Here is a 17,089-nt window from a genome sequence, read left to right as displayed (position 1 = left end):
GGAAGAAATGGGCTGTTTAAATGTCTAGATGACATATAGATTTTTATCCTTTCTTTTTACAATATAAAACATGCACTATAGTTTTCTAGCATTAATAATTTTACTTTACAATTAGCCTTGGGACTTAGGAAAGTGTACATGTTACTGTTTTGTTTTGTTTCTTTTATACATTGGGGCTAAATACAGCCAGAACGTGCGTTTATAAGAAAAGTGTTGTTATGCACGTGATAATGATACTGCATAACAGGAAATTGATCTATACGACATGTGCATTGAAAGAATAATGTTCATAAATAACAATAACTAATACAGTACTGAATGTATTTTGCAAGAAACAAATTCAGTTGGTTACATGGAAGTTGCTGTGTGCAGTATAACAAACATGTAAAAAGTACTTCTCTCCAATTCTAGGTATCGCCTAACCAAAATTGCAGTTGACACAGCTGCTGGCCCATACCACAATCACACTGTGGTTTTTCTTGGATCCGAGAAAGGAATCATTCTCAAGTTTCTGGCAAGAACGGGATACAGCGGTTTCCTAAGTGATAGTCTCTTTTTGGAAGAAATTAATGTTTACAATCCTGAAAAGTAAGATTTTTATTTTCATGAATTCTTCATCCTTTTTCTTTGACACTATAGATTATGTTTAATTTAGAATTTACATGTAGGCGTTATGATCAGCTCTATGTAATTTGTTTATCTTTTTCTTTTTTTATGAGTGTTACCATTTTTTATTCTCTGCCTTTTTTCACAGTTTGAAACAGTTCACTAGTCTGATTACCATAAAGCAAAACACAGATTTTTTTTTTCACTGATATTCTTCAATGTTACCAACATGATTACATCATACATACAAAATGTATACTGTAGTACCCACTTGCATATATTCTAGTACATTTTGTGGAATTACCACTAATACTTAACAGCATTTAAAATATATATTTTCACAAACAGTAAACACATGTGAATGTTCTTCTTTTGCAATTTCACTTATCTGAATCTCAATTCCTGACTATTTGTTGCTAACTGTCAGAAATATGCATTCACATACATATGGCATTCCATGCGATCATATTCAAAAATATCTTAAAGGGACCACTAAACTGCTTCATGTACAGTGGTGATAAAAGTGATATCTCACTGATGGAAATGTTATGGACAAACTCAGACACTTTGACCAAACATATTAAGCCAAGTTTACCAGGAATTTTCATTTGCATCAATGTTGTCCAAAGACATAAAGTGTCCCTTTAAGCAACATTTTTTTTTATTAAAAAAAAATTCTGATATTCCTCTAGATTATTGCTGTGATCTAGAAAAATTACCAAGAATTAATTTACTGTGTAGGAAGCATATTCAGTCATCAGCCGTGAATGAGCATGTGTGGGTGGAAAATGGGACTCTCATGATTTTCCTTATTTAGTTGTGAATATCCGAGAAGAAAATAGTGTTCCATTTACAGTAATCTACAATATATCAGTACATTTCCTTCCAGTTTGAAGAGTGTTATACAGAATTAAAACATGGCTTTGTTTTCCTGAAGTATCACAATGTGTTCTACTACCCATTGTAAGCTGATTTTTCAAACATAATACACTTTATTTCACTTGTAGTCAATCTAAAGCTGGCATTTCGTAACAGGAAGTTCACCATTTAATTTTCGTGTTATCTCGTTTAGGTGCAGCTATGATGGCTCAGATGACAAGAGGATAATTGGCATGCAGCTTGACAAGCAGAGCAACTCACTGTACGTGGCTTTCTCCACCTGTGTCATCTGGGTTCCCCTAGCAAGATGTGATCGACACATGAAGTGTAAAAAGTATGTATAAGTCTGCATTGTAGGCCTTAGTCACATTTCTTCTACTAAACAACTGGGGAATTCTGTATAGGACATAATATTTACTACAACTTGTATTGCAGCCTACACCATGTCAACGGTTTGGCATACTTTTTTAATTAGATGAACTATATACCATTCCAATTTATTGATGGGAAAGTTACCTTGCTGGATTATTTAGCATGTATTAGGTAGACAATCAAGAATTTTCTGAAAATGTGACCCTTACAATATGCCCTGGGGGGTCTCAACAGATAACTGGAACACAGGTGGACATTCCTGGCTTTAATTGAAGGAATGCACTGTATACAATCATTCACCGAGGTCAACATAGCTATAGATTATTCTGTAGCCTAAGGTGACTGCCAATTGTACAAGCATTCATTCATGTTAAATTCATATAGGTTTATCTCTGTCACTGTATTAGTGACAATCGTTTTTTTTTAAATTTACTCATATAGAACTTACTGTTATAGCAGCTGTTCCACCTTGTTGGGTTTATCTGAGATGCTTCCGAAAATAGTTGTCAACAGTCATTATTTTATCCAGATTAAGGGTGGTAAACAGCAGTCAACAATCAGTATTATCCAATGCAAACTAAAATTATTCATCCCTATTAAAATATGTTTCAGCAAATGTCAGTGGAAATTAATTATGGAAATTAACTGCGAACATCAAAAATTCTTCAAAGCCCCCTCTGAAACATGTCTTGTTTCACTCACAATGCAAGTTAATGAGAAAAATCAAGAGAGTACAACTGTTAAATACTATGTGTCTCCAACATCAGCCTCACGACTATATACTCTATTCAGCTGTCATTGAATTATGAGTATAACTTTCTTTTTAAAGTGACCACAGGGGAAAAAATTATCTAGGGCGCTCTATCTTTATCTCTTCGTTTGATTCTTTGAATTTTGTTAATTTATGGTACTAATACGTCCTTTGCTTCTTCTGTTATTGAATTGTACTCTCTATGCTTGTGGAATCCCGGTGTAATCACTCATGGATATATTACCAAATGCTCATTTTGTATTTTTTTTCTCCTTTGCTATTAGGACTTGCATTGCTTCCAGAGACCCATACTGCGTTTGGGTACGAGAAGCGGGGACATGTTCACAGCTGCCACCTGGTGCTAAGTATGTTGATACAAATCAACCGAAATAACTGTATCAGAGATTGTCAGCAAATGTTTTAATTGGATAAGCAATTGACTTTGTCTTGGAACTCAGACTGCTCTGGTATAGCAGTAATTAGAATCAAATAATAAAATGAAAGGTACAGTCAGCAAAGCACAATGCGCCTACATTTCCATTTAGCAGAGACTTTTTAAAGGAGCAGATTTTAAAACATGCAGTTGCCCTTAGCTAACAAGAAGCTTAATTCCTCCACATAGTAATTATGGAAATTAACTGAGAACAGAGAGAATTCCTCAAAGCCCCTTCTGAGAAGTGACTTGTTTCACTCACAATGCACGTTAATGAGGAAAAGCAAGGGAGTACAACTATTAAATACTATGCATGCCAGTTAGCTTGTGGCTCTGTTTTTCCATACATAAACAGTAAGAACACTTTACGTTAACTGAGCCCCGGGGTATAAAGCTCACACTGTATTGGCCCTCGTATGTTTACCATAACATGTCCAATCAACTGAAATTTATTGTGTCTGTCTGAACATTTTGTAATACATTTTAGTACATGGATTATTGTGAAATTGGAATTGACCATGTAATTACAAATGTTGGACCAAAAAAAAGACAAGTTTCCCTAACTCAGTAATTTCCTTCTTAAATCTCTACAATTCGATTAGGATTAACCCACGTTGATCTGCCTGTCTGTCTAGCCATAATTTATCATGGTTCGTAATATCCACAGATTATTGTGTCAAAGAGATTTGTACACGTTCATTTTTCCTCAGCTGAGGGACAACAAGACTGAAGTCTTACTGGTCACCTCAGAGGTTACATGGGTAGTTTGTTGCCATTTTTGAAAGTACAAAAGGTTATTGGAAAACCATTTATGTTGTTCTCTTATACTAATTAGGAACAAAAATTCAGTAGTTTTGGTAAAATTAAAAGTAATCATCTATAGATAGGCAGACAGGAAGATAGGTAGATGATTAGGTAATTATTCACAAAGTCACAGATACTTCCACACGAAAATCATTATTTCAGTTACTTTTACATTCAGGGTTCTAATAAGCCATAATGTCCATCCTACACAGTTATTTCTTAAGTTTGTTTGCTAGAGACATAAATCGAAAGCAGCCATTTCATTTTTTTCATGCTTTCTTTATTTCTTTGTCTACATTGAAAGCAAATGCTGGATTGAGCACACACATCTGACAAACGCATGTTGGTGTTTCCAAAAATATCATCCATACATCTGAGTTACATTCCATGTCACAGCTGACAACAGCGAGCCTTCTGCAAAGACATAACAAATTGCATGCAAGACTATTTGGGTTACGTGTGTCTTGACCTACAATGCCCGATAACACTTAACTCTTTGGAAGAGAGAGCTAGTCGTGGTTTTAAAAAGCAGAATACATTTGTATTTAACCCTTTACTTGGCAAAGAAATGGCTCTGGCACTCAAAGTATTTAGCTCCTCTAAAGTTGATGAGAGAATGTTTTTTATTACAAATGGCAATGTACTCTGCTTCTGTTTCTGGAAGTACCATAAACAAAGTGAGATATATTTAATACCAGTGAAGGGGTTGAATATTTGACAGTTGTTATAAATACAATTCATTATCATGTTAATGAGATTACAAGGATGTCATCACAATACCCTGTGCATGTAAGTTAGAATGTGATTTAAAAAAATAATATTCTGATTGGTGATAATTAGCTGCCATTTTAATGGTCTCCGATTACAATTATTTATATAGCACAAAAATATTCCACAGCTCTGTACAATATTTAATTGTAACAAAACATGTATACAAGAACAGCAGGTGAAGAGGGTACTGCCCAAACAAGCTTACAATGTAAATATATAAGCAGATAATGCACAACTGCAATGTTTGCATTTGCAAAAAAAATCTGTGAGGCGTTTACAGTGTTTGGTCTCAAGATAGATATATAGATAGACAGACAGACAGACAGATAGATAAATAAGTTCTGAATACATCATAACAAACTACTCAACCAAGCCAGCTTTAGGACTTTGCCGTGTGAGAGTTATAAATATAATCTGCTGGTGGAAAGTTGGACACAAACACACAAACACATACACACACACACGCACACTTTTGTAAGCCACTGACATTTACATTTGTTTCTTTTTTTATTTGTTTTCTTTTGTTTCGAGTAGTGCAGCTTTGTTTCCTGACTTCTCATAGTTTCCATTAAAACTTTGCAGACCTAGCTTTGATGTGTTTCTTATGCCAGCTGCATCAAGTCTGTAGCACTGCAATTGCTAATCCTGTGTTTCTTTTTCCCTCCGCAGAGTACCATTTGAGCAAGACGTAGAGCATGGCAATACAGACGGCCTAGGAGACTGCCAAAGTAAGCAAAGAATTAGTCCCTGTGTTTAGTTTGGGTGAAAAAAAACAGAAAGCCTTCTAAATTCCTAAAGTCAATATTACCTGCAACAACAATTGCAAAAAAGTGTGGGGGCTAAAAGAATTCTTGCGTTGTGAGTCTGAACTGAAAAAGAATTCAGTGTTTGCAGAAGTGGGGAGGGAGCAGAGGGAATATCCAGTGTTGGTTTTGATCTGGTAAAAAAAATCACAGTTGGAATTGGTGGACCGTGGGGAAGGTTGTATTTTATGAATTGAAAGCAGTGTTAAGAAAGTGGTAGTAACACTTTCTTTTCTTTTTGTTTTTTGTTTTGTGTTTTTCAGATTCTTTTGTGGCATTGAATGGTAAGAAGCATTCACATTTAGCCGAAACCTTCCCTCGCTCCAGCTTCTCCTTCTTTTTGTTTTATTTTTGAATATTTTCTTGTGATTAACAATTTTTCAGTTAATTGTACCCTTAACTATTTCTTTCATAGAATTTCCAACTTCTCCTCCAGATAAGGAGTCATATTTCAACACAGTGTATGGTCAGTTTATATGTGTTTCATGAATAATAATCTATATAATAGCACTATTAGTTTTAGATTTCTCTGTTTATCTTTCAATTTGGTCCCAGTTTACCAAAATTGCCGTTTAATTTACACTTTTTTTCTCTTTCCTTTTTTTTATAAAAATATGCATCCACATTTTAAATAATGAAACTCTCTACTACAGCTTAAACTCAAAACAAGCCAACAAAAATAGTATGCTACTTTATAAACCCATTAGCTAAAAAAATAAAATGAACACAAAATATGAAAATAAAAATAACAATTATACTTATAGCAATTATACATATTTATCACCCATATCTTTGGGTGAGAGAGTTTTCATGTGCAATACCATAATGTTGCAGATTTATTACAAAATATATACTGAACCTAAAATCTCCACTGAATTCATTTTAAAGAGGATCTTTCACCTTTAAATCATCAAGCAATCAATGTTTTTATACATTAATTTATCATTTATTTATTTTTTAACTTTGTTTCTTAAACACACTGCTTCAGTTGCAAACTTAAAATGTTATACTCTATTACATAACGTTGCATTTCTTTGCTAAATAATATTAATTTGGAACTACGTCAGAAAAAACGCTAAAATGGGATGCTTTCCAAATTATTATGTGGTGATATAGATCAGGTAAAATACCTTTAAATGAATACTTTAGTCTAGGAATACAAAGCTGTATTCCTAACACTACAGGGCCCCTCTGTCTCCCACCCCTTAGCCTCAATGAAAGTGTTTTATAACTTGTTAACCATTTGCCTGGCTCCTCCGATATTAATGAGAGCCAAACATTGTGGTGGCGAGTGTCAAACTCTGTGAAACTGATCGTAGCTCCTCTAGTGGTTGTCTGGGAGACAGCCACTAGAGGCAGTCTTAACCCTGCAATGTAAACATTGCACCTTCTTTAAAACTGTTATGTTTTCAGCTAGAGGGTTAAGGGGACAGGGACATGAGATAAAGTGGTCTGGGTAACTATAGTGACACTTTAATGAATTTCTTAGGGTGTCATTGTTTCAAAAAGGTGAACAGTGCTAATAGTTCTGTGAGACCTATTAAAGTAAGCAATCCATTAATGTAGGAGCATGTATAAATTATTCAATTTATTTATGAAGGAAGCGTTGGTATTTGACGTGATCAAATTACATTTCCTGTCACTTTTCCATAGACACTGTGTAGTTATATTTTTTTTAAATCCCAATCCGAGCGTCTTATTACGCACATTCAGAGACCTGAGATATAAAACACGAAGCAGAGGAAAAGCTTGTTTTTTTTTTTTTTTTACTTTCCTTCATAGCTGAGGATAGCTCTTGAAATATCCAGTGTCTCAACTTAATAAATTGATATGACATTAATAATTCATTCAGTTCTTTTAATCTGATGATACTTGCGTAATAGGCTTCAAGATGTATTGCCCTGACAGTACTTTAATAAAAAAAAAAAAGAAAATGTCATAAAATGGTAAGGAAAAAAATAAAATAAATAAGATATCTTGATTTAAACACAGATTTGAGGACATGGCAGACAGGCTTTCTTGAACAGGCCACTGGCATGTAGGGCAGAAACCTTGTGGGCATGACCTATGTGCAGACTGCTGTAGAGTCTCTCCTTCTTGCATGGCATCTATGCTCTGGGTATGGCGCAATCTCATTGTGCTAAGTTGTGGTGCTGTGTCTCTGCTGCTACGTACATCACTACTTTACCAGCATTCCCCTTGTTTTTGTAAAGCAAGGAGAGCGTTGAATGGCTGTGTCTGATGGCACACACATCCATTCTGGGCTCTTTCCTTACCAAAGGTCAGTGAAAGAGCAGTCAGCACAGATTCAATAGCACTACTTATCACTGTCAGAGCGGCATACCCAGAACATGGCTGCCCCAAATGCAGGATTTTGTCTCTTTAATGCCGGGTTGTTGGCATGGTCAAGGGCGTATATGCTTTGCAAGTTTGCAATGAGCACAAAGTTTTGGAAAAGATCATGAAATCACTGGCAATTTTTGTGAATGGGACCTTTTAACAACACAATCCTCTCTCTCTTGCTTTCTCTTAGTACCTCTCGAATTCTAGACTTCTTGTTTAGGATGATAGTTATTAATATTTAGAGTAGTTTTGGGAAATCCATGAGTCCTGATGTTGGACTACGGCTTCTGTCATTGCCTGACTATGAGTGATAGAAGTTGTTAGACAATTTCAAAGGCCTTAGGTTACCCACCAATCTGGTAGATCCTCTTAAATAAACAGAATACTAGTTTTAATAGTTTTAAAATCTGTAGAATAGAAATGTTTGTCTTTACTTAAATCACTGCATTGTGTTCCCACTGCTACTTTTGCGAATTTTTTTTTTTTTTTTTTTTTGCGTATTCCCAACGGTTATGTTAAAATATTTTACTCCTGAAGATTAACTGTGGAAAGTATTTACACAATTTCAAAGAAGAGCAATTTTAACTTTAAAATGTCAATAACCTGCAATAACTGCACATTTACAATCTCAACATGCACAACATGATTTCTTATCAAAACCTTAATTTAGTGAAATGAGAATTGGAGATGAAGCTAGCATATTTTATTACAGCTTACATGTGTAGGTAAAAGACACGTTTAAACACTGTTATTTGAGCGTACTATTCCACTTAGAACACCAATAAAACACTCTTTGGAATCTATTGTATTATATTGTACAGATGAAATGTACAATGTTTAATTCATTCAATACAGGTCATTTGTAGCGACCTGGGATGCGACTTCAAAAACGTAGGCTAGAAAACAAGAAACAAACAAAATAAGGTTTATCAACACTGTATAATCTCATTTCCATCGCTTCTGTCACCTAAATTGCACTACTCAGTTCGCAAACTGTTTAGCATAAACGTCTTGTTGATGTGTTAAAATAAGTCATTTTCTCAAATGAACATGATATTCAAACAGTGCATATTAATTTTATTAATACAGCACTGGCAAGAGTACAATAATATAAAACAATAATATAATTACAGATGTACTAGAGTAGGATATCTGTGCCCCATAGATTTTATAATTTGCAAACATGATCAATTAAACAGTGTTTTTAGAAAAAAAAATGGTGTAAATTTATTTAGGTTGCCATTATATGCCTGTAATGTTCTCTGCATTAGATTACTTACGGTTGCCATTCTGAAAGAACAGGCAAACATTATGTAGCATATTAAAGTTTATATATAGCTATTAGTGGTAAATTGCTATTTTAAATGTTTACACAACACCTGATATAGTATGTGTTTAGAAATTTTAAATATTATCAATATAAAAAATATAGTTCTGAGCGTTACCCTCCATGTTCACAAATTTCTGAGTTTGCAAATATTTGACAAAGTCCCATTGACCAGTGCAGTGGGACTTCACCGCACTGGTCAGTTGGACAGGTGTCCCCCCTAGGACCTATGTGCCCTAGGCATTTAGTCTAATAGCTAGGCTAGTAGTTAACAACTGACATGTAAAATTAAGACCAAAAGATCAGAGCTAAAAGAAATGTTTAGCTCGGCTATTTTAGGCTACATTTTGCAAGTCGGTGGTCAACTCAACATAAAACTCAATGTTTAGCGATCAGACCCCAAGGTTACTGTAGGAAAGGATATTCAGCCTAAATGTTTACCTCAGTAATCTATACATTTGTTTTTCTTCAGATTATCATTTCCCTTAAGGCGTCAAACTCAAAGCCTATCGAAGAAAGCTTTGATGAGAGTAATACCCCTTCCTGTGTTCCTGAAAACGGCTGAACTTATATTTCGGCAACATGCTGTGCCCCATTGTTTTTTTTACAGGGCCAACACAATAGTCTTTGAGATTCAAGCAATACATGTTTACTTGGCAGTTAGTTTTCTGACAAAAATGCTTTGTTGGTGACATGAAGGGTGTTTCTTTGTTACCTGCAAAATCGACAAGTCCATAAGTAGGGCAACATTGTGCCATTTGTCTTTAAAAACACATAGTCTCATTGTAGCAAGATTTCTTTTTCATTGGCTTTCCCTGTAACATTTCAGGCACATTCCTTCTTGAAAGCACAATAGTCTGAACAAACACAAGCAGCTTTGTTTGCTGCCTGTATTGATTTATTCATTTATTTTCAAATTTCACCAACACAAATACACTGGAACTTGCTCTACATTCTATTCTGAATGAGGAAGTTATACATTTTAATAAGCAAAATAGAAATTGCAATTACACACATGGTTAAAGGGAAATAGTGCAGAAAACTTGAATTTTCTGAGAATGTCAAGGACTTCAAGGGAATTGGATCACCAGTATCAAAAGGAGATTACATATGGCAGGAAGCTAAATAGCGTGCAGCGTCTTCAATGCATTTGAGGGACATTATTTTGAGCTGTATGAATTAATCTAGATTTTACTGTAATCATTTACAGAAGTTGCAATATTCATCATGATGATTGGCAAAACAAGGCACAAAAATTAAGTATTGTTAGATTTAAAGTGACAGTGACATCTAAAAAAAATAACCATGGTTCCTAAACACTGTAAATCAATCACTTGTAGTTCCAGTAAAACATCTGCAGTACAACCATATTATATTTTTTATTCATTTACATATGGAGGATATAGGTCTGCTTATTCAAATTTGCCAAAAAGTAAAATAAATAAATACAAAAGATAACACCTACAGATTGAAATTGCCCTGGCATTACATGACTCCCTTCTCTTTTTACACAGACTCTTGTCTCCTGTTTGTCAGTTCAGTTCATTTAGCGCACACATTACTCTTAACATTCATCGTAAGCCTGTCAAAGCAAACAGAGGTCAATAGCCAAACATGCCTATACCTTAATGGAAAAAAAATTCCCCTGAGAACAATGATCGCACATGTGATAGTCAGTAATAGGAATGTTATCTTGGAGCATACTGCACTGAAACTGTTTTATTTGGAAAACGCTGAAAACAAGTTGGTTACTTGTAAGAAAAAAAAATTAAAAAAATTGATGTTTATTACAATCTATATAATGCATAGCCAGCCATAATGAGATTGCTAACTGTGATGCGAGTGGCAGTGCCAGAGATTGACTCACTGTTTTTTTTTTTTTTAATTGTAGAAATATAATCCTGCCATACTACTGACACATACCCTGGCTTATATTTGCCATCCTAGTATTTGTTTGCAAGCATAGCTCTGTGTACCTGACAGGCAATGCATGCTTTTTATTTTAAGGATCAGACTTAATGATACATAAAGAAGTGTATCATTATGTGATTATCTCTCACCTGTTCTTAAAGATAATGATTATTCATTCGCACACGTCTGAAAAGGTATAGAACACACTTGAAAAATGATTTATGAATGGTGATCTCTAGTTTTAGCATCAGACCGAATAATAAAAATTAATGTTTTACCTTTTGTAGACAGTCCAAAATGTATTTACGCTCTGTCAGCAAACTGACAGTTTTTATTATTACAATAACAACAAAGTATTTAACCAGGAAAGGCACATTCAGATTACTCTGGTTTTCAAGTACGTCCTGGGGATGTTACCTTAGCCCAACATCCAGGGGTTGTTACAATTACCCAATTTAATGGGACTCATTTTATCTACCTCGGAAGGATGAAGGGCTGAGTCAACCCTGCCGGGATTTGAACCTGCAACCTAAGGGTTGGACAGATTCTACTGATGATGCATTAGCCCACTGAACGATCTATACTAAAATATTGCATGTATGATAGCTTCTGTGTTTATTAATTTAGAATGCAGATCATAATAAGTACATATCATATATCAGTGCATCTCTTGGTTAAGCCTAGCTGTATGACAGCAGCCATTTTTAAGTTCCCTTTGGTTGGGAGGACCGCTTATCTGACTAAAAACTGTGCAAGTAATGAAGATGTAGTGTGCTTTCACAAATCCTGACCTCATGCTGCATTTCAAAAATACACATTGTGGTGATTTCAGACCTTCAAATTGTGTATTGACATAACAGATAAGTGGTACTTCTCACCAAGAAGTGCTAAAGATGGCTGCCCCCACAGAGCAAGAATAAGTCATAAGATTCACTGAAAAGTGTTACCTTATATGTGTTTTTTTTTTTACAAAATATCACACAACAGGACTATATTATGTCTAAAATTACATTTTTTACAGTAATAACAATATTGGTGGCAGCGTTCTTTTATTGGTAGAACAGGCCAACATACTTCTCTTCACAGTTTTTTAATTAACATAGGATGCCACATTCATTACTGTAATGACTTATTGTAGCATTAACCATGGTTTGTACTGGGTAAGGTATAGATGACAGTAATATAACAGTACATGAAAGTTGGTTAAATCACAAAACATATGTGTTGTTTATTTTGCCCCCCACCATTCTGGGTGGCCATCTTTCATTGATATGGAAATGCAACAATTACACAATTAATTGTGTAGTTTGTACTGGTTTCAATATTTCCAACATTAATTGTTCTAAACCAGAACCCTCAAATTTCTTAGATCCCAGCACCACTTCCCACTCCAGAGGCCACGAGGGTTATGATAGGGAACGTATCACGGATTGGATGGATCCTTATGACTCTTCTGAGAACACAGACCCACACGTGGCAGACTCATTCCATAATCAACAAGAGAAAAAGGGTAAGGCCTTGGAAAAGACACTATTGCTTTACATTAAGCGTTCACGTGGGGAGGGAGGTAAGATTTACGATGTGGATGCTTTCAGCTAAATTAATTCAATATGTTGTATGTTAAGTCCTTAAATTATCAAGAAATACACAAACAGGGCTTTAAATTCAGACGGTTGCTTATTAACTAATGGAAACCACACAGGACAAAATTATGTAATGTTGTTCAGAATGTTTTGTTCTTTCAGATATAAATGATAACCTATGAAATATTGCTTCAAGAATTATAACAGAAGAAATCATTTTTGCAATTTATATATTTTTTATAAAGAGGTTTTTAACGCATTTCCGCCAAAACGAATCGATCAATCTCTTTTAATGATGTAATGTTTAATAAATAAAAATTTACAAGGGGTAGACTTGACACGGTGTGAATCACAGGAACTTAGTTTGAAGCTAAATCTGGATGTAATTTGGTCAGTGTTGTAGTCATATTAATGCAAGAGTTATGTGCATATAAATTTATTTCATACGCTTTCCCCTTTTTAACCTATAGAGAGGTAATGATATCCAGTTTTCCAGCAAACAGAGAATTCAATAACAGATATCTGCCTTTCAGACCCATTTTCTAACTGCATTACGTCATGATGGAGTTACGGGAATTAAAGGCTGCTGTCGTTTGTTATCTAATGAAGTTGTGGTTGATGGAAGTCATTGACCCGTAACCTTGAATGATCGAGTGACGTAGCATAACATTCTTCCTGTAGATATTTTTACAGATTAAAGTAGTGCTCCCATATTTTGACCCACAAATGAGAGTGAAATACCTACTGCAGTGAGTAATTTAATCATTGTGCATTAGAAAGCCTGATTAGAAAATGTGTAACAGATTTAGCCAGTGATTTGTGACTTACTGAATAAAAATATCCCTGTCCAGACCAAGCCATTATCTAGTTTGTATTGTCCATACAGCTATTTTTAACCATTATCCCGATGCCATCATCCTGTCATTTGAGCAAATAATAGATATTATGCTGTCTTTGCCATCTTTTGATTAAAGTGCATATGAAACTTAAACAGAGATTGGTGCAGATGGTACAGATTATAAATGCTAAATATATATGATTCGGCAGACTTATACTTGCTAAGTTGTGCATTTGGTAAAAAATGATATCATCCACCATCACTCATATTCACATTAATTGACTCACAGCTCAGCAAATAATGCTTATAAAGTCACATATATATACTGCCTGGTTTAACGCTACCTGTTTTCCAAATAAATAATTTTCCATGCCATTTCACTAGGAAAACAATGTTTTTCTTCAGTGTGTGGGAAATTAATCAAGACAAAATAGGCGATATTAAAGTTGCAAAGTGGTAAAATGGTGAGAAACAATAATTTAGTTTGAACGATGATAACTCGTTATTTAGTCATTTGCCCCAGAATAGCACCAGTTGTATGCATTGATAAATCTCTCACTTTTATCTCAAAGGGTACTTAATCTGCCAGTTGCCTACCTCATGCTATGGTATTTTTTTTATTTTTAATATTCTGTACACCGATACCACATATTGTTTGAATAACCTTCTAAATTAATAACATTTGCTGTTGAACCCACTCACATTGAAAGGATTGTAGAATAGGGCATAGTTAACATATCACCATCTGATTTTGTGCTTTGTTTTTACATACTTTGCATTCAATGACTTTTAGTCATTTTCTTCTTCCCTTGCAAGAGTCACAATTGACGAAAAGTTACAATATTTTTTTCTGTGTGGTTCCATACTGTCTGAAACAAAGTTCTTTTATTCTTAAAAGTCAGTATTAATCACCCACTTGTGTAAATCAATCATTTCTCATTCACAATCTTTTGGAGACTGTCATGTTCAGAACAGTTCATGTTCTCTCTCCCGACTTAGATTTTCAATGGATTTTCACAACAAACATATTGAAGAAGCTGAAAGCATCTCACAATGAAATGTAACTAAAGAAGGACTCAATGGTGGCAGAGGAAATGCATGGGTGTTTACCATTATCACATGTGTGTGCTTAATACTCCTTGTCTGCCTCTGTGCATTTATTGTTAATTCATTTATTTAACGCCAGCATGGTCTGCAGAGGTGTACATTTACACCGCAAAGCTGTTAACCAACAAGAGGGAGTCAAGGAGTAACTTTGCTATATGACAAATACAGATTGATATGAAGCTTGATGTTTTGTTATGATTTTATGTTTACTTTGTTTGTTTTGTTTTTGGTTTTTCACTCTGCTAATGATGTTTTCATTTTGGGTAACCTACACTTTCTTATTTCTTTCTTTATCTTTTGTTTTGTTTTGCAAAGTGCCACGTGGTGTTATTTAGTGTAATTTCTTTAGAAGGTCTTTTATTTTTATTATTTTGTTTTTACGCTGACTGTAATTTTTTTTGTTGGTTTGTTTTTTTGTTTTTTGTTTTTTTTTCTGTGTACTAATTCTTAATTCACTTGCTGCTTTATTTGCCATGACACTAGTGGTTTGATGATGTCACATCCATATGTTCAGCATAAGTGCAAGCACAGGTATCTGGAGAAATACAACTGGGGAGGTGGCCCGTGAAATAGCTTGGTTCATAGGGGATGTGACATTTGCGCACCACGGCTTAATTAGCTAAATATACTCTGGAGTTGTTTTGACTACAGTTAAGATTTCCATGTAAGTTGTAAATATATTCATATACAAGGAGTAAAACTGGTCTGCTGTTGACAGCAATGTTGCCGGTACCTTTTCTCTTCATTTAGCATAACTGCATAAACGTGTTCTTTACTTGATGTCCTTTTGCTTTAACAGCCTTTAATTAAATTTCTGCAACTCCACAGTATGTTCTATTCCTGTGCTGTGTTTTTTTCACAGACTCTTGTGTGTTTTCCACCTTTTGTCAAATAAACCTAATCTCACCTTCTTCACTAACCCTCTCCCCACCTGCTGCCATTGTACTTAGCCTCCCTCTTCGACTCCTCTCCTTAAAGGGAAACTACATCCTACCATATAATCATCTAGATTTAATTGCCTTTTAAATTGGATACTGTAATTCTCTGATTCTTTTTGTTGTGTGCAGCTGTAATTTTCAGGGTTTATTAGCAAATCCTCATAAGGCCAAAGATAAGGATGACGAGTCGCATATATATATATATATTTTTTTTTTTTTAATGAATTGTATATCTTAATAAATAATTTCCGGAGATCGCTATCATTGCAAGTAAGACATCGTCACTGGCCATTTTTGTCGTTAATAAGTAACCAATGACTGGTTAAATAACTATATTTGCACACATTAAATCAACCGTTATTTGATGATATTAAACCTATTCGAGATTTTGGATGTCGGCGTATTTTTATTCATTCAAATATTTGAATGGTGTGTGCTGTTAAAATATTAGCTCAAATTAGCTGTTCTCTCCAGACTTACTTTGGTGATTTTAAAAATAAGCACTCGAAGATTACAATTGTTCGCATAACAAAAAGAATGTTAGCTGGAGTCATTGCTGTTCTTTTTTTACAGTTAAGTATCCACACTTTTATATTGCAGTTTTAGTTTCCCTTTAACGTAACTAGGTTAATATATATAAAAAAAATAATTGTGTATTATTCCAAGGCTTTACCCTATTAGAACTGACATAATGCTTTGTGTATATGTAATATAAATACTAACTCATCTTTTAGATGTCAAAAGCTGCCTACTTGCTGTAACTGGAGAAAATGAATTCATTTTCTTCCATACTGAAACTGTATTTCCCACGTCCCTCCTGTTGGTCTCTGGTATCTTTATCCTTCCTTTCCCTATATGTTCCTTTCATGTTTATGGGTTAAGGTAAATGCAGGTAATATTCCTTTTTCCCCCTCGATGTTCTATACATCCTTATTCTAGCTTTTTTAATGAAGTTGATACATGAGCCATAGCAATGCATTGTGCAAAATTCATTTTCACCTTCTCTCCATTCCTGTATTAATGGGCATTGTCTTATTGAACACTTATATGAACGCCAGGGGACCACCGCTTCAGGATCACTGATAACAAGGCATTTGTATAACTCTGGTCCTGAAGGGGTTAACAAATCACATGTGTGTCTCTTTTGCTTTGCTTGATTTTTGGCAAAAGAAAGTGGTTGCTCTCTTTTCATTCTGTGAAATGTTGATACGACATGATCAATGATGTTTGAAAGTGAAAGTGGAACCTTTTTACAGTTTAAGAAATGAATTGCGCAGGTAACCATCTAATGTCTCTACAGTCAACAATGTATTGGGTTTTTTTCTTATCATTTCTTTTGTTTATATGAGAATGTTATTAACATATTTAATGCATATAATTAGAATGGCTGTCAAAATGATTTGTCACAGGCTGTACAGATTGTCAACCCTAATTAAGAGAATCACCTTCTCTAAAATGTACATTCATCCCTTCAATATAACCTACCAGGGAGAGATTTACTAAGCTGTAAAATGGTAGCAAGCGAGGATTGCTTTCATAGGTTATAGTTATCGACTTGATAACATTCTGCTGATTAATATGGAGTATGTTTTAGAGTTTTACATTTTCCCAACTTTTCTTTTT

General features: G+C 34.6%; 1 protein-coding gene across 6 annotated transcripts in view; it reads left to right on the top strand.

The window, feature by feature from the left end:
- The window catches only part of SEMA6A (semaphorin 6A), a 166,564-nt gene that overhangs the window by 95,584 nt on the left and 53,891 nt on the right, over window positions 1-17,089 (top strand). For 2 of the 6 annotated variants that reach the window (XM_063454114.1, XM_063454110.1), the window contains exons 13-19: window positions 412-588; window positions 1,679-1,819; window positions 2,893-2,973; window positions 5,286-5,344; window positions 5,683-5,703; window positions 5,835-5,885; window positions 12,370-12,510. In XM_063454114.1, the coding sequence (XP_063310184.1) occupies window positions 412-588; window positions 1,679-1,819; window positions 2,893-2,973; window positions 5,286-5,344; window positions 5,683-5,703; window positions 5,835-5,885; window positions 12,370-12,510 (671 nt within the window). The remainder of the gene's footprint in view (window positions 1-411; window positions 589-1,678; window positions 1,820-2,892; window positions 2,974-5,285; window positions 5,345-5,682; window positions 5,704-5,834; window positions 5,886-12,369; window positions 12,511-17,089) is intronic. The other 4 variants (XM_063454115.1, XM_063454113.1, XM_063454111.1 and 1 more) reach the window with 3 other exon arrangements.

This window comes from Pelobates fuscus, chromosome 5 (assembly GCF_036172605.1).
Source record: "Pelobates fuscus isolate aPelFus1 chromosome 5, aPelFus1.pri, whole genome shotgun sequence".
NCBI classification, from domain to species: Eukaryota; Metazoa; Chordata; class Amphibia; order Anura; family Pelobatidae; genus Pelobates; species Pelobates fuscus.
This window is presented reverse-complemented; position numbering and strand designations above follow the sequence as displayed.